Below are 22082 nucleotides of genomic sequence, written 5' to 3'. Positions count from 1 at the left end.
ATAAGTTTTCTAAAATATATATATTATACACACTATTTATATATGTATTACAATATTACAAAAGTTTTTTTACTACACTTGATAAAGGCTTGAGTAAGAACATCAAAAAAGAAAAATGGAGACAGAGAAATTGGAAAATATAAAGTAAATGGGAACACTAACTATGATACAGAAAACCCTAGTTTGTTTCACTTTATCTATATACTGCATATATACATATTTATTCTGAAGGTTATACGGACAGAATTTGCTAATGGACTAGATGAGGCATAAGAGAGCAGAGAAACATCAAAGATGACAGCAAGGTTTTTTGGCCTGGTCAATTTGCAAATCCAAGTTACTACTTAAACTGAAATGAGGAAGCTTGGTGGGGGGTGGTGAGGAGGGTCAGAAGACAGGGACTGGAATTAGTCCTGACTGATGGTTAGACATGAAAGGGAAGAGATATACATTTAAAGTCTTGAGACTAAATGACTACCGAGAAGAGAGAAGAGCCTGAAGACTGAGTGCTGGGGCACATCCAACTTGAAGTAGCTGGAGAGACGAGGAGGAACCTGCTGAGAAGGGGGGTGGCATGGGAGCTGACAGAGCAGAGTCTGAAAGACAGTGTTACACACTGCTGACAGATTACATAAGATGAGGCCTAAAACTGTCCATTAGACGTAGCAACGTGGAGGTCACTGATGACCTGGACAAGAGCTGTTCTGGTGAAGAGTTAGAATGGAGAGTGACTGGAATAGCTTCAAAAAAGACAGTGGTATAGACAACTGTTTTTAGGAGTCTTATCGTAACAAATGTAGAATAAGGGGAAGGTGCTTATTCGCAGGAGGATGCAGAGCTGAGACTGCTTTATGTTATTCTTAAGATGGGGAGAACAGCATGCTGTATACTCGTGAGAATGATCCAGAAGGCAGGGAGGACTGGTGATCCAAGAAGGAAAAGGAGCAACTGTGATAGTGAGGTCCCTGAGCATGTGAGAGGGTGAAATCCAATGCAGAAATAGTGGCTGGCCTCAGATAGGCGCACAGTCAGTTCACTCTTGGGAACAAGGAAATATGTGAGACACAGGCAGAATAGATATGTCAGAAGAAGAATGTGGAAGTTCTCTTTATATTGCTTCCATCTTTCTAAGTGACACAGAGGGAGGACACTGACAACCAGACATGGGGAGGTGGTACTGGACATTTAAGATGTTTGAAGAAGAAGAGATTATGAAAAGCTGTCTAGGAGACTAAATGGATTAAGGAAATATAAGAGGACTGCTGATGAATGAGCTGAGAGTCCTTTAGTGTCAAATCAAGGGTTCTTCTGAGGTTACCATCAATTTTAGATGTCATTCAGCCCTTATCTAAACTATGATACACTTTCTGTAACTCATCATTTTTTTCTAAGATGGAGTCAAGTACTACTTGACTTAAATCTCATAGAAGTAAAATAAAAATTAAGATAAAAACAGTATGCTGATACAAAATATATACATGTAAACATAACCTCTTTTTTTGCCTCTGGTTATTTATCATCAGACCAATTATTCATCACTTGGGTATAAAATACTAGTTAGAATATAAACATAAATATAACTCATATGAAATCTATTCTTGAAAAGCTTCCATCTCCATTAATTACTTTTAAGCAAGCATATAAAAATACACTGAAACATTAAGAAAAATTACTGATACTTGCTTTTAATTTTAATTGAAGGCTAATTACTTTACAACATTGTAGTGGTTTCTGCCATACATTGACATGTGATACTTGATTTCTAAATGACATACACTAAAGGGCTGCATGGCTCAAACGGCTCTATTACATGTTAATGATCATATAGCATTCTTACCCGTATATCTGAAGATAAAGCTGGTGCAACGTACAGCAAGAATCAGAGAGCAAAGGAAGAAACTCCTGAAAATAAAGCAACTCTCTTCACTTCCTTGTACACAACATGCTTTGCTAATATATATATTTTTTCATCAAAGGCATGCAAAATAAAATGAAATCCTATATGTGCCACATAGGGAAAACAAAGTTTCTTACATGAAAATAAAAAGGAGAATGAGGGTAAGCACCTAAAATTCTTTACTGTTAACTATCAACACAACCACAATTAGTAACTATCATTTAATGAACATGTCCAAGTGCTCAGTAGACATGAAATGACTTTACAAACATTACTTTAGTTCTCTAAGACAGTAAAGAATCTGCCTGCAATAAAAGAGACCCAAATTCAATTCCTAGGTCAGGAAGATCCCCTAGAAAAGGGAATGGCTGCCCACTCCAGTATTTTTGCCTGGAGAATTCCACGGACAGAGGAGCCTGGTGGGCTATAGTCCCTGGGGCACAAACTGTCGGACATGACTGAGCGACTAACACTTTGGAGGTTCTCTGGTGGCACAGACAATAAAGAATCTGCCTGCAATGTAGGAGACCTGGGTTCAATCCCTGGGTCAGGAAGATGCCCTGGAGAGGAAAATGGCAACCCACTCCAGTACTCTTGCCTGGGAAATTCCATGGATAGAGGAGCCTGGTGGGTTACAGCCCATGGGGTCACAAAGAGTCAGACACAACTGAGCAACTTTCACTTTTCAAAAACTATAACGACATATTATTGTCCCAATTTTATAGACTAGAAAGGCTGAGGCTAACGTATCAAATAAGCTGAGTCACATGGCAAAAAAACAGTAAGGTTGGGATTCAAGTACAGTTGTGATAGCTTTATCCACTATGGCTATGCTATACCTTAGAATGTCAAAGAAATAAATTGTTATCATAGGGTATAGAAAATAAACTGATAATTATTTTAAAAATTCCCCTGTAAGAAAAGAACTAATTTTAAAAGGGTATGTTGTTATTGTTCAGTTCCCAAATCATGTCCAACTCTTCGTGACCCCATCAACTGCAGCACACCAGGCTTCCCTGTCCCACACCACTTCCCAAAGTTTACCAAAGATCATGTCCATTGAATTGGTGATGCCACCAATCTCATCCTCTGTTGCCCTCTTCTCCTTCTGCCTTTAATCCTTCCCAGCATCAATGTCTTTTCCAATGAGTCAGCTGTTCTCATCAGGTGGCCAAAGTATTGGAGCCCAGCTTTACCATCAGTACTTCCAATGAATATTCAGGGTTGATCTTCTTTAAGACTGGCAAGTTTGGTCTCCTTGCTTTCCAAGGATCTTCTCCAGTACCACAATTCGAAAGCATCAATTCTTCGGCATTCTGCCTTCTTTATTGTCCAGCTCTCACATCTATACATGACTACTGGAAAGACTATCAGTTCAGTTCAGTTCAGTCGCTCAGTCATGTCCAACTCTTTGCGACCTCATGGACTGCAGCACGCCAGGCCTCCCTGTCCATCACCAACTCCCAGAGTTTACCCCAAACTCATGTTCATTGAGTCAGTGATGTCTTCCAACCAATCTCATCCTCTGTCATCCCCTTCTTCTCTCACCTTCAATCTTTCCCAGCATCAGGGTGTTTTCAAATGAGTCAGCTCTTCGCATCAGGTGGCCAAAGAATTGGAGTTTCAGCTTTAGCATCAGTCCTTCCAATGAACACTCAGGACTGATTTCCTTTAGGATGGACAGGTTGGATCTCCTTGAAGTCCAAGGGACTCTCAAGAGTCTTCTCCACCACCACAGTTCAAAAGCATCCATTCTTTGGCAATCAGCTTTCTTTATAGTCCAACTCTCACATCCATACAAGACTACTGGAAAAACCATAGCCTTGACTAGATGGACCTTTGTTGGCAAAGTAACTGGGTGTCATTTTTGGTTTGGCTCTCTTTGGAAAGACCATAGGTTTGACTATATGGACCTTTGTCAACAAAATGTTATCTTTGCTTTTAACACACAAAAAAGTTTGTCATAGCTTTTCTGCCAAGAAGCCATCTTCTAATTTCATACCTGCAGTCACCATCCACAGTGATTTTAGAGCCAAAGAAGAGGAAATACGTCACTGCTTCCACCTTTTCCCCTTCTATTTGCCATGAAGTGATGGGGCCAGATGACATATTAGTTTTTTTACTATTCAGTTTTAAGCTGGCTTTTTCACTCTCCTCCTTCACCAGCATCAAGAGGCTCTAGTTCCTCTTCGCTTTCTGCCATTAAAATGATACCATCTGCAAAGCTGAGGTTGTTGATATCTCTACCAGCAAGCTTGATCCCAGCTTATAACTCATCTCACTCAGCATTTCACATGATCTGCTCTGCACATAAGTTAAACAAACAGGGTGACAATAAACAGAACTGTCGTACTCCTTTCTCAATACTGAACCAGTCAGTTGTTCCACACAAGGTTCTAACTGTTGCTTTTTTGACCCACATACAGGTTTCTCAGGAGACAGGTAAAATGGTCTGGTATCCACAGTTAATGTAGTCAATGAAACAGAGGTAGATGTTTCTCTGGAATTCCCTTGCTTTCTCTATGATCCAGCAAATGTTAGCAATTTGATCTCTGGTTCCTCTGCCTTTTCTAAACCCAGCTTGAACATCTGGAAGTTCTCAGTTCACATAATATTGAAGCCTAGCTTGGAGGATTTTGGGCATAACCTTACTAGCATGGGAGATGAGTGCAATTGTCCAGTGGTTTGAACATTCTTTAATTCTGCCCTTCTTGGGAACTGGGATGAGAACTGACCTTTTCCAGTCCTGTGGCCACTGCTGGGTTTTTAAAATCTGCTAACATACTGAGTGCAGCACTTTAATAGCATCATCTTTAAGGATTTTAAATAGCTCTGCTGGAATTCCATCTTTCCACTAGCTTTAATGGCAGCAGTGCTTCCTAAGGCCCACTTGACTTCACACTCCAGATTGTCTGGCTCTGAGTAAGGGACTACACCATCATGGTTATCCAGGTGATTAAGATCTTTTTTGTACCGCTCTACTGTGTATTATTTCAATCTCTTGTTGATCTCTTCTGCTTCTAATAGGTCTTTACTGTTTCTGTCCTTTATAGTGCCCATCTTTGGACAACATGTTCCTTTGATATTTCCAATTTTCTTGAAGAGATCTCTCGTCTTACCCTTTCTGCTGTTTTCCTCTACTTCTTTGCCTTGTCCATTGACCTGAAGGCCTTCAGGTCTCCCCTTGCTATTGTCCAGAATTCTACAGTTAGTTGGGTGTGCCTTTCCCTTCCACCTTTGCTTTTTGCTTCTCTTCTTTCCTCAGCTATTTGTAAAGCATCCTTAGACAAACATATTGCCTTCTTACATTGCTTTTTCTTTGGGATGGTTTTGTTTGCTATCTCCTATATAATATTATGGATCTCTGTCCATAGTTCTTCAGGCACTCTGTTTACCAGATCTGATCCCCTGAATCTATCTGTCACCTCCACTGTATATTCATAGGGGATTTAAGTCATACCTGACTGGCCTAGTGATTTCCCCCACTTTCTTTAGTTTAAGCCTGAATTTTGCTATGAGGAGCTGGTTATCTGAGCCACAGGCAGCTCCAGGTCTTGTTTTTGCTGACTGTATACAGCTTCTCCATCTTTGGCTACAAAGAACGTTATCAATCGGATTTTGGTATTGGTCATTTGGTGATGTCCGTGTGTAAAGTTGCCTCTTGTGTTATTGAAAAAGAGTGCTTGCTATGACCAGTGCATTCTCTTGGCAGAATTGTTAGCCTTTGCCCTGCTTCATTTGCACTCCAAGGCCAAACGTGCCTGTTACCCCAAGTATCTCTTAACTTCATACTTTAGCATTCCAATCCCTTACAATGAAGAGGACATCTTTTTTTCATGTTAGTTCTAGGACATCTTCTAGGTCTTCATAGAACTGATCAACTTTTAGTCTCTTCAGTATAATTAGGCACATTTTACCTCCTACATATCAGTAAATATCAGATGGGTAACTACCCAAAAGTACCACTGGAGCTAGGACCTCCCCATCATGTACCTCTGCCACTGAAATACATACCCTGCAAACTGCAGGGAACCCAGTGTCAGAGCAGCCAATTACGGTAAGTGGTTGTGGCCCAGAGGACAAACTCACCACACTAACCAGGATGGCAAGTGTGTCAGAAGTCAGTGTACCTGTCATGGAATTTTGACTAATAAACAGTCATTGAAGATCCTTCTCTTTTTGTCAAAAAAGGAGGAAGACAAGGGCAAAAACAAATTTAACATGAACAATAGTTTTTTAATTACTAACATTTATTATTAATGCTATTTCTTTCACTGGCTGCTAAGTATCCCCTGCTCTTCTCTCTAAATAATCTTCCTTGACAACTTACCTATTCTGTTCATATATCTTCAACTATCACTATGCTACCCTGATGACTCCCAAATACACAGGTCTTAAAATTATTATAAGCTTGAACATTTAAACTTTAACAACCTACTTTAGAAATAATTTATCAACAGTAAAGATAAACTGAATTATCTTTTAAAAAAACTGATCTGTGCTTCTAGAAATAATTTATACTTACAAAATAAATTTTTCAGAAAATTGAATAAAACTAGTAACAATATGATGGTAGCAACCTAAACAATATAACAGATGCTCAATATTTAACAAACAATATTAAACCAAAAACCCTACAAAATATACTCTTGATAAAATAACTTCAAGAGATTTTCTGGCAGGAATTAAAAAACAGGATAACTTACAATGTATTGTAGATTTCACACTCATGCATTATTAAAAAAATAAGCTTTACCTTAGTATAGTGCAAAAGGGAGTTGGCAAAGAAACGACACAATTTGAGTGTTTTCTGAAATAATCTGTAGTCTGCATTATCCTGTTTCGAAAAAAAGAAAGTAAGAAACCATAATAAATATGAAAAGAACATGAAATTAGCTAAAACTGTAAATGAGACAGGATTTTCTAAAAATATCTCTTAATAAACACAGAGTGGAAACATTTTCCATGAGAAAATAATTGTTCTCTGAATTACTGTTAGAAGCAATACAAAACACACCCAATGATGATAAAGATATTTCAAAAAATTAGTCTGTATTACTGAAAACTATCTAAAACAGCAAAAGAGGTGATATTTGATTGACCTGACAGTGAAACTAACTTTAATATCTTAATTGTCTCTTGCTATATGGGGAAAAAATGGTCAAAAGAAAAAGGTCTCTGTTGTTGTTCAGTCACTAAGCCATGTCTGACTTTTTGTGACTCCATAGACTGCAAGAAAAAGATCTTACAAACCCATAAAAGAATGAGATATAAAAGAAAACAGATAAAAGACATGAGAAGGCAATTTGTAGAAAAGAAACTACAAAATTTCCAATAAATATTGAAAACCTCCAAATTACAACCTAATTACATGTCTTTTGAAGCTGGAGGAAAGGTGACTATCTGATTAGCAAAGATTTAAAAGACTGATAATATTCCAGTGTTGATATGGAAGTGTAGTAATAAGCACTTTAACATTTATGGGAGCATAAAATAACACCCTCTTTGCATTACTATTATTATTATTAAAAGCTTGAGCATTAAAACTCCTTGACCCAGTAGCAATTCCACTTCTGGAAATATATTCTACTGAAATACCAGCATAGATATGCAATGTAACCTTTCTTATGTTGTGAAAATTGAAATTCTCCAGTTAATGGAGAATGGTTAGTAAATCCAAGGTAAATTCATAAACGGCAGTGGCATAGAGCTATTAAAAGAAATTGGGTAGATATACCCTCAGGGATACAGAAAGCCTCAAGATAGATTCAGTAAAAAATCAAGCTGCAAAACAATTTGTATATTATTATTTTTAAATGTGTGCTATGTGTTTAATGTTTCAAAATATTGAGCTATTCTTCCTTTCTTTAAAGTACTGATAAAAGAAAAATACTGATAAAGTCTAAATGTAGTGAGCAATAAATCCAACTATAGGAAACAGATTTAAAATGAGTTTTTCTGAATATAACTTTCTATAAGCATTACATTAGAAAAAGTAGGAATTATAGTACAAATTTATATCTAAGAGCCTTACAAATAAATTTTCCCTGTCTAAATTACTGGTGATGAAAAGCTTGTTACAAAGTCTATATATAATAGTTCATTTTGAAACCATGTTCAAGACTTAGGAGAGAAAACATCCCTTATAGGAGCTGTCTTGGGTTGAACTGTGTCTCCTAAAAAGACAGGTTGAAGTCCTAATGCCCAAAACCCCAGGATGTGACTTTATTTGGAAGTAGGGACGTTGCAGATGTAATCAGTTAAGATGAGGTCATACTGGAGTAGGATGTGCATTCAATCTAACATGACTGGTGCCCATTAAAGATAATGTGAAGAGACAAGGAGAGAATACCTTGTGATGACGGCAGCAGAGACTGAAGCTGTACAGATGCAAATCCAGGAATGCCAGTGACACCAGAAAAAGAGAGGATGCAGCGGACTCTTTCAGAGTCTGCAAGTGAACAAGGTCCTGCTGATATGTTTCAGAGATCTATCCTCTAGAACTGCGAGTGAATAAATCTGCCACCTGATTTGCAGTCAGTTGTGATCATTTGTTATATAGCAGCCTCAACTACATAATTCAGGGACTCATACATCTATATGTTTCCATAAACAGCATATTACCTATGAAATCCAGTGGTTTCTTTCTGATATTTTTAAAAACAAGGTGAAAAAACTGCTTGGAAGAGTTTAATGAAAGAGTTTGATTCCTCAATAAATATCAATAGTAAACAGCAGAGGGCATTGCTATTTAAAATTTAGACTTAAGAATGGAGAAACTACAGAGATTTTTTTCAAAGCTCCATTTCAGGCAATGGACAGCAGTAAGTAGTGCTAGTTACTCTTATGAATCCTAAATAAAGAAAAACAAGTAAGGAAAAACATGAAAATCTACTTGGACCGTTGGTAAAGTTTACAATTCTCTGATTTTCATATACAAGAGTTTATATGCACTGAACTTATATACTTTATGTACAAACAGCCATCCTGATCAGGTACCCTCAGGACTTCTCTTTCCTCTTCCACTATAGACTGTACGGTGGCTTCAGTTTTCCCCATTTCACTCCTCTCCAAGGAATCTGTCTAATCTTACTCTCTGAATAAGTACTAACTGGGGGATCTGTGGTGTCAAGATAAGCAAGATAGAAACTGGGAAAAGAGGAGGCTGCAGTGGAGGATATAAATGTACAAGATAAAGGAGGAAAAGGGAGCATCCTTTCTGCCACTGACACAGGTTAAGGAAATACCTTCTCCTTTCAGCAAGGTAAGGGGAATCAGAAAGGATAAATGAAGGAAGTGGGGACAGAAAAGGAAAAAAGGGATGGAAGGGGAGGATAGATAAAAAGAAGAGAAGCAAGAAGGCAAGGGTTTGCTTCTTCCTAAAGCTACTCCTCACTCCTCACCAATTTCAGAAGCCATTTTCAAACTTCCCATCCTCCTCTAGGTCTCTCTTTTCAGATCATCCCGGCCCTAGAAGCTGTGACCAATTTTAGGAACTGAATAAATCCTCACATGCCCACCCCCACAGTTGCTGGGCAAAGAACAATGGACAAAGGAATTTCCTATATCCATTCACAGGTCTACGACAGGAAGAGATGTTACTGTTATCCTATGGGAAAATATTTAACTCATTTACCAATGAAAATTTAACTTCTATGCAGAGTACACCATGTGAAATTCCAAACTGGGTGAATCACAAGTTGGAGTCAAGATTGCCAGGAGAGATATCAACCTCATAGAACTCTAATGGCAGAAGGCAAAGAGGAACTAAAGAGCCTCGTGATGAAAGTGAAAAAGTAAAGTGAAAAAGCAGGCTTAAAACTCAACATTCAAAAAACTAAGATAATGGCATCTAGTCCCATCAGTTCAATTGCTCAGTTGTGTCCAACTCTTTGCGACCCCATGAACTGCAGCACACCAGGCCTCCCTGTCATCACCAACTCCCAGAGTTTACCCAAACTCATGTTCACTGAGTCAGTGATGCCATCCAACCATCTCATCCTCTGTCGTCCCCTTCTCCTCCTGCCCTCAATCTTTCCCAGCATCAGGGTCTTTTCAAAGTCAGCTCTTCGCATCAGGTGGCCAAAGTATTAGAGTTTCAGTTTCAACATCAGTCCTTCCAATGAACACCCAGGACTGATCTCCTTTAGGATGGACTGGATGGATCTCCTTGCAGTCTAGGGACTCTCAAGAGTCTTCTCCAACACCACAGTTCAAAAGCATCAATCCTTTGGTGCTCAGCTTTCTTTACAGTCCAACTCTCACATCCATGCATGACTACTGGAAAAACCATAGCCTTGACTGGACAGACCTTTGTTGACAAAGTAATGTGTCTGCTTTTCAATATGCTGTCTAGGTTGGTCATAACTTTTCTTCCAAGGAGTAAGTGTCTTTTAATTTCATGGCTGCAATCACCATCTGCAGTGATTTTGAAGCCCCCAAAAATAAAGTCTGACACTGTTTCCACTGTTTCCCCATCTATTTCCCATGAAGTGATGAGACTGGATGCCGTGATCGTTTTCTCAACGTTGAGCTTTAAGCCAACGTTTTCACTCTCCTTTCACCTTCATCAGAAGGCTCTTTAGTTCCTCTTCACTTTCTGCCATAAGGGTGGTGTCATCTGCATATCTGAGGTTATTGATATTTCTCCTGGCAATCTTGATTCCAGCTTGTGCTTCTTCCAGCCCAGCATTTCTCATATACTCTGCATGTAAGTTAAATAAGTAGGGCGACAGTATACAGCCTTGATGTACTCCTTTTCTTATTTGGAACCAGTCTGTTGTTCCATGTCCAGTTCTAACTGTTGCTTCCTGACCTGCATACAGATTTCTCAAGAGGCAGGTCAGGTGCTCTGGTATTCCCATCTCTTTCAGAATTTTCCAGTTTATTGTGCTCCACATAGTCAAAGGCTTTGGCACAGTCAATAAAGCAGAAATAGATGTTTTTCTGGAACTCTCTTGCTTTTGCAATGATCCACTGCATGTTGGCAATTTGATCTCTGGTTCCTCTGCCTTTTCTAAAACCAGCTTGAACATCTGGAAGTTCACGGTTCACGTATTGCTGAAGCCTGGCTAGTTCCATCACTTCATGGCAAATAGATAGGGAAACAGTGATAGATTTTATTTTATTATGCTCCTAAATCACTGTGGACGGTGACTGCAGCCATGAAACTAAAAGATGCTTGCTCTCTGGAAGGAAAGCTATGACAAACCTAGACAGTATATCAAAAAACAAAGACATCACTTTGCTGACAAAGGTCCATGTGGTCAAAGGTATGGTTTCTCCTGTAGTTATGTATGGATGTGAGAGTTGGACCATAAAGAAGCATGAGGACTGAAGAAGCGATGCTTTTGAACTGTGGTGTTGGAGAAGACACTTGAGAATCCATTGGACAACAAGGAGATCAAACTAGTCCACCCTAAAGGAAATCAACCCTGAATATTCATTGGAAGGACTGATGCTGAAGCTCCAATAATTTGGCCACATGATGCAAAGAGTCAGTTCATTGGACAAGACCCTGATACTGGGAAAGATTGAGGCCAGGAGGAAAAGAGGATGACAGAGGATAAGATGGTTGGATGGCATCACCGAGTCAGTGGACATGAAGTTGAGCAAACTCCAGGAGACAGTGAAGGACAGGGGAGCCCGGCGCGCTACAGTCCATGGTATCACAAAGCGTTGGATACGACTTAGCAACTTAAAAATAACAACACATTGAAATTATTAGTTATAACTGTTAAGTCATGAGTATGCTTAGTCCTTTAATTTAGGACTATTATGAGTTAAACTTTAAAGAGCTAGTCTGAGAACAGATTATGTATAACAGTTATAGAAAAATAAACTGTAATTCCCAATAAGCAAATTACAAATTTTTAGAATACAATGTTTTATAAAACTGATGCAAATTCAACACTATTTTTTGAAATCAATATAAATATATATAAGTATAAACCAAGTTTAGAAGACTGACAGATGCACACACATACACACATGTGTATACTGCTTCTCTACAAGTTGCAATGGATTGGTGAAGAAAAGGTTCACTGTGGCTATTTCAAGACAACCTTAAATAAAAATAGCAAAAGGAATTAGACTTCTGTGTAAGAGTAGAAAAGACTGCAAGGATTCTGAGGAGAATGCCTTGACCAACCAGCGAGTATTTAAAAGGCAGGGACAGACTGACTGTAGAGAATGAAAGTAGAGGAGTTACAGGAGTCTAATGTAACGTCTGGGTGAAAAGTAATATTGGGCTACAAATAATCTCACAGGTTGAAAACAAAAACAAAAGAAATTAAAACCCATTTTGGTAAACTGATCCATAGATTTAGTAATAACTGTCAGAGGAAAAGGAGCTACTGTTCACAGTGCTGTCACCCCACATTTTTACCTGTGCATCTGACTGCATCATCTGCTCAGCCAACCGTAAACAAGAATGGAAGGAGAAAAGAATGTCTTCACACAAGCTAGTAATTATATCTTTGTGTTTCAGCTGACTCTTTATAACCGACTGGTGCTTAAGGCTCTGCCTAAATGAAAAAAAAGAAAATATAATCACCACAAGTAACACATTAAATAACTTAAGACCATAATATGATTTGATAGAACACATTAAAAAATCTAAATGCATCATTTATAATAGACATGGCATAATTAAGACGTGCTGACTTTACCTCTGAAGTTGTCATATTAGCTTAAGTTGCTAAGTTTTTATTTCTCCTTATAAAATATTAATTGAACTCTTACTATACACTGGAGTCTGTGAGGGCCTGGAGATAGAGGAGTGAATGAAAAGACACAATCCCTGTCCTGTCTGTATGGAATTTCTGGTCCAACACAAGACAGAAGATTAAATAATGTAAGAATAATTGATTGACTGCAGCTGTGACAAATGCTAAGGTGGAGAAGTTCAGGGTGCTACAACGGAGACATCTACTCTAACTTGGATGGACTTTAAACAGTAGAGTGACATGATTTGATTGAATTTTTTAGAAGCAAATCAGTCTGAATGCAGAATAGAAAATGAATCAGAAGTGGGCAAGAGTAGACGATATTTGATGGTGATGGCGTGTGTGCTCAGTTGCTCAATCGTGTCTGACTCTTCGCGACTCTATGGACTGTAGCCCACCAGCTTCCTCTATCCATGGGATTCTCCAGGCAAGAATACTTAGGTGGGTTGCCATTTCCTTCTCCAGGGGATCTTCCTGGACCAGGGATCAAACCTGCATCTCCTGCATTGTCAGGCAGATTCTTTACTACTGTACCACCTGGAAAGCCCTGATGGTGATGGTAGTATGACTAACTCACTGAGTACTTCACTAGCCTTGCAGAGTTCTAAGCACTTCACACTGATAAACTCAATTAATTCTCACTCAGTTCAGTTCAGTCGCTCAGTTGTGCCCGACTCTTTGCGACCCCATGAATCGCAGCACGCCAGGTCTCCCTGTCCATCACCAACTCCCGGAGTTCACTCAGACTCACGTCCATCGAGTCCATCACGTCAATATACAGCCTTGACGTACTCCTTTTCCTATTTAGAACCAGTCTGTTGTTCCATGTCCAGTTCTAACTGTTGCTTCCTGACCTGCATACAGATTTCTCAAGAGGCAGGTTAGGTGGTCTGGTATTCCCATCTCTTTGAGAATTTTCCACAGTTTATTGTGATCCACACAGTATACCCCCATAAAGAAGGTACTTTTGTTATAACTTCCATTTTCAGATGAGCAAACTAAGGCTCAGAGAAGTTAACTAACTTGCCTAGGACTTCCAAAGGATAAATGATTTCAGAAAGGATTCAAGAATATGCAGCATGGCTGTGAGTTGACACTTTTAACCACTGCACTATTTATTACTTATTGGCAATGTAATGACCTGGTGCAAGAAAAGCATCCAAGTGCTCGCTTCGGCAGCACATATACTAAAATTGGAACAATACAGAGAAGATTAGCATGGCCCTGTGCAGGGATGACACGCAAATTCGTGAAGCATTCCATATTTTTCAAAGTATGGCAAAACCAATACAGTATTGTAAAGTAAAATTAAAAAAAAAAAAAGAAAAGCACCCAAGACCTGAAAGTATTACACTGATCTTTAATGTTTTATGCATATGTATAAAGTAGAGGTTCTTAACCATTTTTACATCTCAAATATACTCCCTCCACCCTCAAGAATTGGATGAATGCTATGGACATTCTCCCTAGTAACCTCACACAATGTTCTAGTTAAAATTATAAGTGGAATTAAACTCAACTCAAAAGCATATAATGAGGGGATTGTATTCAGCTCTAATGATAATTATTAACTTTCCTAAGCCTGGAAAAAGGATAGTTGATAGTTAAACACTAGTAGCAGTTGGCATGGAGAAGGCAATGGCACCCCACTCCAGTACTCTTGCCTGGAAAATCCCACGGACGGAGGAGCCTGGTAGGCTTAAGTCCATGGGGCTGCTGAGGGTCAGACACAACTGAGTGACTTCAGTTTCACTTTTCACTTTCATGCATTGGAGAAGGAAATGGCAACCCACTCCAGTGTTCTTGCCTGGAGAATCCCAGCCTGGTGGGCTGCAGTCTATGGGGTTGCACAGAGTCTGACACGACTGAAGTGACTTAGCAGCAGCAGTAGGCAAGTGGTTAAGACCCATGCCCTATTATTTCAGATGTACTAGCTAACTGAGTAGAACTTTTTTTTTAATTTTAGAGATGGCAGGATAAAGAAGTAACATTTAGTTTGGGAGTTACATGTACAATATCTGGATTATCAGAGAGTAGTGTCAGTAAATATTACACGAACCCATACAAAATGTTTTAAATGCAATCTAAGAAAACTTACAAATAATTAAGACTTTGGATATGGAAAATATATTACAAAAAGTAAAAACAAAACAAAAACTTACTTAATTATAAATTTCCAAGTATTGGCATGAAATGCATGGTCCATACTAGAAATAACAGAGCAAATATCCAACAATGAATGAATAACTACAAGGAAAGAGAAAAGTACTCTTAGGACATTGAAATATTATATGGAGTGAGTTTAAAAATATCTAATGAATGATCTTAACATTTGCTAAAATAAGTAATATAGTTTTAAAAAATTACATCAAAATAATTAGTGAAAGTGTCACACTTTTGATTTAGAGTTTTTATAAAATATGGAAAATTAAGTTTGATGCTTATAGCTACTCTGTGACCTAAATAAAATGAAAAATGTTCAGTGGAATAAAATTTGTGCCCTATTATAACTGAAATATTCTGCAGATATTCTAATAAAAAATGATATGTTGCTAAGGAAAGAAAACCTAACAAAGAAGAATCAAAACAAATTTGTACAGTACTTATTAAGGTTTCTACTCTGCCTGTAGTAGATAATTTGTAAAAGTAAGCACAATAAACCCCCTTTCTATGTCCATGAGCTTAGGCAGTTCCCTTCCACAGATCCCAGACATAGCCACATAACTTACTTTGGTCAAAAGGACAAAAATAAACGTTTAAGGCAAGCAAAGACTTTAAAGTGCCTGACTACGGGGGCCTACCCTCTCTTGCTGCTCTGACAACACCTGAGGCTATCAGCAGGTAGCTGATCCCAGGCTAACCTGCTGGATGATGGGGTACACATGGCTGACTCAGCACATTATTCCTCCCTCTGCTCACAACCACTCATGAGTAAGGTCAATGGCCACAAACACCCAGGTGAGCCAGTTACACCCTGTGAAGCAGAGAAATCTTGTCCCACCTCAACCCAGCCTAAAAATACTAACTCAGAACTATGAATAAATGAAACAGTAATCGCTATATTTTTTTAATTTTTGGGGGGCTGTGCCACTCAGCTTGCAGGATTTTCAGTCCCTCACCAGGGACTGAACACAGGCGTTGACAATGACAGCCCCAAGTCCTAACCACTGGACCCCCAAGGAACTCCTTAGTAGTTGCTTCAATACAATGGATTTTGGGGTGGTTTTTCAGAGCAAAAGGTACCTTATAATACTGTACAAAACTAACTTACTCTCCTTATGCTGAAGTTACGAATGCAACCTTTGCCCTTATGGAGTATTGTTTCTTAAACTCTGGGACATGATGCATTTGGCAAGTGATGAAATTAATGAAGGAGCAATCAGCACTTTCTAAAAATGAAATCGACTATAATAGAGTACATTATTTCATGTACAATAAATAAATGTAGTATATATATACACATGCACAAACATACACATACATGTGTATTTATGTGTGTTTCAGGAAGGAATGAAAACTTTCTTACTATGAATTTATGGCTTAAAAATTCTGAAAGCTACTGCTTTAGAAGGTACAAGGTTGCACAGCTTTCTTTGCTAATCATTGTGGAGAAACAACCTACTTTGAACATTGACTAAATATATCAGTTCAGCTCAGTTGCTCAGCTCTGACTCTTTGCGACCCCATGGACTGCAGCACAGTCCATCACCAACTCCTGGAGCTTACTCAAACTCATGTCCATTGAGTCGGTGATGCCATCCAGCCATCTCATCCTCTGTCGTCATCCTCTGTCTTCTCCTCCTGCCTTCAATCTTTCCCAGCATCAGGGTCTTTTCAAATGAATCAGCTCTTTGCATCAGGTGGAGTTTCAGCTTCAGCATCAGTCCTTCCAATAAATATTCAGGACTGATTTCCTTTAGGATGGACTGCTTGGATCTCCTTGAAGTCCAAGAGACTCTCAAAAGTCTTCTCCAACACCACAGTTCAAAAGCATAAATTCTTCAGTGCTCAGCTTTCTTTATAGTCCAACTCTCACATCCATACATGACTACTGGAAAAACTATAGCTTTCACTAGACGGACCTTTGTTGGGAAAGTAATGTCTCTGCTTTTCAATATGCTGTCTAGGTTGATCATAGCTTTCTTTCCAAGGAGTAAGCGTCTTTTAATTTCATGGCTGCAATCACCTTCTGCAGTGATTTTGGAGCCCAAGAAAATAAAGTCTCTCACTGTTTCCACTGTTTCCCCATCTATTTGCCATGAAGTGATGGGACCAGATGCCATGATCTTTGTTTTCTGAATGTTGAGCTTTAAGCCAAGTTTCATAAAGAGGCTCTTTAGTTCTTCTTCACTTTCTGCCATAAGGGTGGTGTCATCTGCATGTCTGAGGTCACTGATATTTCTCCCAGCAAAGTTGATTCCAGCTTGTGCTTCATCCAGCCCAGCATTTCATATGATGTACTCTGCATATAAGTTAAATAAGTAGGGTAACAACATACAGCCTTGATGTACTCTTTTCCTATTTGGAACGAGTCTGCTATTCCATGTCCATTTCTAACTGTTGCTTCTTGACCTGCATACAGATTTCTCAGGAGGCAGGTAAGGTTGTCTGGTATTCCCATCTCTTGAAGAATTTTCCAGTTTGTTGTGATCCACACAGTCAAAGCCTTTGGTGTAGTCAATAAAGCAGTGGACATCACCAGATGGTCAATATCAAAATCAGATTGATTATATTCTTTGCAACCAAAGATGGAAAATCTCTATACAGTCAGCAAAAACAAGACCAGGAGCTGACTGTGGCTCAGATCATGAACTCCTTATTGCCAAATTCAGACTTAATTGAAGAAAGTAGGGAAAATCACTAGCCTAAATATATAAATCTGTTAATGCATCAAATATCAACTCTACAAAACCTAAAAATTGAAAAGATTAAAAGTTTATGGGTAGGATTTAAATTTTTTATACATTTAATATCATGAATCATTAATTAGAAATAATGATTGGGTTCAATAATTTAGTTGATGCATGGTTTATAATCAATATACATCACATACTAAGTAGTAAGTTTTCCTCACTCACCTACTACCATATTCAAAATATCATCATGCTCATCTATTAAAGGGTTCATGCACACCATATCCAGCAGTTCCATGAGCTGCTTCTGAAGAGAATAGGCTTCCTTAAAAAGAGCCTGCAGAAGGTCTGCGACTAGGTGTAGACGCCCAGAATAGACAGATTCACTATTCTGATCACAAAAAAATAACGAGAGGAAAAAAGCAAATCAGAGAATGCTCAGGAGCCAAATTTATTTTAACTCATTCTATCAAAGCTTATAAATTCAATATTTTTACTGGATGACATATTCATTAAAGAAATGCTTAATGAAATTTCATCGTATATAGTGTACTTTGAGAGATGCAAGCATGTATAAAATACAATCTCTGACTTCTAAGATCTTACAAATATAGAACAAAAAAGGAGATTAATAACATTAGGTCCATGGCATGACATTTTAGTACCCTATCACCAAAGAGAAGGATCAGGTAACTAGAGAGGTACATTCACCCAACAAATAGCATTATCAAAATTGCCTGTGACCCACAAATCTAAAGCCAGCTTTTCTGCTTTAAAGCTACCACAGGACTAAATAAAGGTCAAGGTCCATTTATAGGCACCTAATTGTTAAGGAATTCACCTGAGTCACCAGTGCCACAACAGAACTATTTCAGGATCCCTGTGACTCAACATGAATCCATATCACTTCTTTCCTTACCAAGAGGAAATAGAATAAGACAACAACAAGGAAACTGCAAGAGCCCCCTTTGTAAGATTTCTCTATAATTACTTATTTTGAAACATCTACATACATGCTGTTTGCTCTGTGGAAAAATCCAATGCAATAATACAGGATAAATGTAAGCTTATGAACAAACATAAACACTACCAACTCAGGCCCTTTGCTCATGGATTCTAGGCCATTTAAAGTGTACTTAGACCCATTACTCACCTTACAATGTACAAATGTACTTTTGATTACATGTAGGATAGAGGATGGAAGACTATGAATATTTTCTAGAATGACGGATTCCTGAGTGGCACAGACATGCTGAACACATCCAGTAAGAGCTCCTAATAGCTGTACCATTGTCTGGAAGTAAGGAAAGAAGTTTCACTCAGAACATATTTTCTGTGCATCTGAACTGTATACTAGGGATATAGCAATGAACAAAATGGACCCTCTGTTCCTCCTTACACATAACTTTAGTCTATCAGAATTATAAATATTAAAACTGGCTAGACATTTGGTTAAAAAAGGAAGTTGGCATACTAACCCACACATCAAAGTATACGGCAGGTGTTCTACACATATGCCTTGGAATTATAGATAGGGCATGATATCTTGATTATATTTGTCTTATACTAGTTTATTACTTGTCTAAACTTATACAAGTTTATTAAGATGTTTATTAAGCACAAAATTGTATAAAAATTCATTTATGCCTTCTGCAATATCTTCATATCTTTAATTCTATAAATTTAATTCTAGCATTGGGCTATTATATAAAGAGTATACAGCTAACATTAGTATAAAAATTCTCACACTCTTGAAGTTCTGCCCCACCCCCTTCCTAATATATTTGACATACTTGTAAAATATTTCTTAGAGTGCTCTGGATTTCTAAATTTTGGCTTGACAGTTCTCTGGCTTGACTGGTTAACTCATACATCATGTCATCAAATAATCTCACAGTCTGTGAAAACAAAGCAGGTCATAAACAGCAGTAATAGAAGTCACTAGAAAAGGAAAGACACACCGTTCAAAAAAAAATTGACTTGATTTTGCATTATTAATAGCCACAGGATATTGTCCAGTATAACAACTGTACCTAATAAAGTTAATAATGTGTGTGTGTATAGTATTTTTTGTATAGTGTTTCCACAATAAAATCTCTTTGAAAAATACAAAGTCTTCAACAAAAATTGATGTCTTCTATTTCTGTAATAACATCCATAAAGAGATCACTCAAAGCTCTGGTGTTGTAACAAAAGTGCTACTCTTACACTTATATAAATAAAAGATGATGCTCTTAACCAATCAACATCCATGTGAACATTAATCGGATATTTTCTGGTCATGGTAATGAATCTGTGTTGAATTACCTATTTACTTGTTTTCTATCCAGTTTCCATTTTTGACCAACTCAAAACACCATTCCTAGATTAGAGACACAGTACGTGACCTCAGAACAAAGTGTTTTTGTCTGAAAAGTTAGCCAAATTAAGATCTAAACAAGTTAAGTGGCCTAAACACTGCACTACAAGAACAATCATAGTTGACAACACACTGTAATTAAAGAGGGTACTGTTTCCCTTAGGCCTGTTAACACTCAATATCTCCTTTTCATCCACAGATTAGTTAGACTTTTTTTGGTATCAAGAACAAATTTTAAGAATCTTTTTAGAGAACTGAGTGAATGAGTAAAAGGAGTTTTGATAACTACTTGCTTCAAAACTACACAAAGTCCATTCTAATAAGAGAGAAGTTATTACAAAAAAAAGTCTCATTTTGTCAGCAAAGTACCTTTAGTTCTCATAATAATAAAAAGTAATGACACTGCTTTTCAGAGAAAAGGTATACCACATATATCTAAAAGGTAGCTATGCAGTCGTAAATTTGATGCTTCCTCTTAATTTACTTGATTTTACCGATATTCTAGACATTTTTATTCTAAGGCTACTTTGATAAATTCTGGCTTCATTTTTCCAGACAATGAAATTTAACAATTATTAATAAACTGTACAGAGAAGATACAAAAAGAGACTTAACTAACTTCATCATCCATCCTAATTTTCAATGAATAGCTTTAAAAATTATAAGAGTATTTAAAATTAACTACAAATAATAAAAATGCAATTAGTAAAAAATCCATACTCTCTGAAAACATAAGTTGTTTATTCACATAACAGTCACACTAACACCATTATATTCTCACATGAAATCATTTTTAACCGTTTTATTTGTATTTCAAGCATATGATACATTAAGAAATTAAGAATAAATGGCCTAAAACTGAGGCTAGATTTTACTAGCCTTGAAAACATGTATATTAAGATAATAACAGTACTATACCTTTGGCAGCACTTGTGAAAAGAAAGTCTGTTCCAATGTAAGGTGGTTCATATGAGGTAAAAACATTTCCACAATAATTTTCAGAATTTCTATAAAAGAAAATAGTAATATATTTTGTAACAATATTAAGTCACATCAGCCAACAAGATTACTTTCCATTCCCAATGCAAGCATATGTAAGTACTACCAACCAAAAGCTTTGAACAGTTTCAAAATGCCATAGTCTATGTAGAGAAACTATTAACAATTAAATAACCTGAAATAATACCAAAATTAGAAACAAAAACAAAAACAAAAACGTATATGTCCAGTAATTGAGGATCAGTTAATGGATGAGGTCCATCTACTGAATAGGATCTATGATCATTAAAACATTTGTTAGAGATTATGTAAAATTATGATAAAATGTCCGCAATACTTTAAGCTAAAATGAAAAGAGTTTCAAGTGGTATAATTCTGATTTTTATATATATAAACATGTATATACAAAAAATAATACACAGATAAACTAGCAGGAATATACAGAATCAAGATGAGGATGTCTTATGCCAAAATCTGAAATAGTTCAGATTCATAATTGTTTCATTATTCTGTTTTTCTGCATGTTAACAAATTTTCTATATTGAATGTGCATAACTGTTAACCTCAGGATAAAAAAATAACTGTGACTTAAAAAAAATTAGACTCCATATGCCCATACACAGCACATAGGTTCAAGATGGTAAGCAAATATTCCACAATCAAGTGAAACGTAAATAGAAAAGAACTCTAAACTAGAAAGGATAGTCTTAATTCTCTACTTCTCCTAAGTAAATAAGTAAATTACATCAAGTAAGAATAATGAAGACAGATGAAGATAAAGTCAACTTTTCCAAATAACAAATTAGTCATGCCCAAACAATCAGCTTTTTGTAACTTAGAAAGTTATTTTCTAACTGACACTACACGAACAAACAGGTTGAGGGTTATTCAGTAGGCTGCAAATTATGTTTTTTATAGGTCTAACCAGCTTAACAACTAATATTTAAAATGTACATTGTGCTTATCACACGTTATCAAATAGAATACTTTTGGTATCTATGCAGACTGAAATTTAAAACTTAAGTACTATAATTTGAGGTAATTGGTCATTTTAACTAACTGAAGATTACAAAAGTTGTAACCCTACAATAGGAAGAATAAATGTAAAAGGAATATGAAACTGTATTGAGATGTGGGACTCAAGTTTTAATGACATCAAAGCTATCATACAATTAAGACAATTTTACTTACGAATATGCTCGATCCAACTGTCAGAATGCTGATACATAGAGTAAAAAAATTAAGGG

The 22082-nt window shown here is 37.2% G+C and overlaps 1 protein-coding gene and 1 non-coding gene across 2 annotated transcripts in view; one reads left to right on the top strand and one right to left on the bottom strand.

The window, feature by feature from the left end:
- The window catches only part of FIRRM (FIGNL1 interacting regulator of recombination and mitosis), a 50722-nt gene that overhangs the window by 22697 nt on the left and 5943 nt on the right, over positions 1 to 22082 (bottom strand). The window contains exons 2-10 of the mRNA XM_069545609.1: positions 22027 to 22066; positions 20755 to 20843; positions 19271 to 19375; positions 18631 to 18771; positions 17703 to 17868; positions 14787 to 14871; positions 12285 to 12423; positions 6654 to 6734; positions 1838 to 1902 (exon numbers count right to left, since the gene is read on the bottom strand). Coding sequence (XP_069401710.1) covers positions 1838 to 1902; positions 6654 to 6734; positions 12285 to 12423; positions 14787 to 14871; positions 17703 to 17868; positions 18631 to 18771; positions 19271 to 19375; positions 20755 to 20843; positions 22027 to 22066 — 911 coding nt within the window. The remainder of the gene's footprint in view (positions 1 to 1837; positions 1903 to 6653; positions 6735 to 12284; positions 12424 to 14786; positions 14872 to 17702; positions 17869 to 18630; positions 18772 to 19270; positions 19376 to 20754; positions 20844 to 22026; positions 22067 to 22082) is intronic.
- Positions 13788 to 13893, top strand: LOC138416734 (U6 spliceosomal RNA). The gene has a single exon (XR_011247848.1). It is a non-coding gene; the product is annotated as a U6 spliceosomal RNA (small nuclear RNA).

The sequence above is a fragment of the Ovis canadensis genome, chromosome 12, assembly GCF_042477335.2.
Source record: "Ovis canadensis isolate MfBH-ARS-UI-01 breed Bighorn chromosome 12, ARS-UI_OviCan_v2, whole genome shotgun sequence".
Classification (NCBI taxonomy): domain Eukaryota; kingdom Metazoa; phylum Chordata; class Mammalia; order Artiodactyla; family Bovidae; genus Ovis; species Ovis canadensis.
This window is presented reverse-complemented; position numbering and strand designations above follow the sequence as displayed.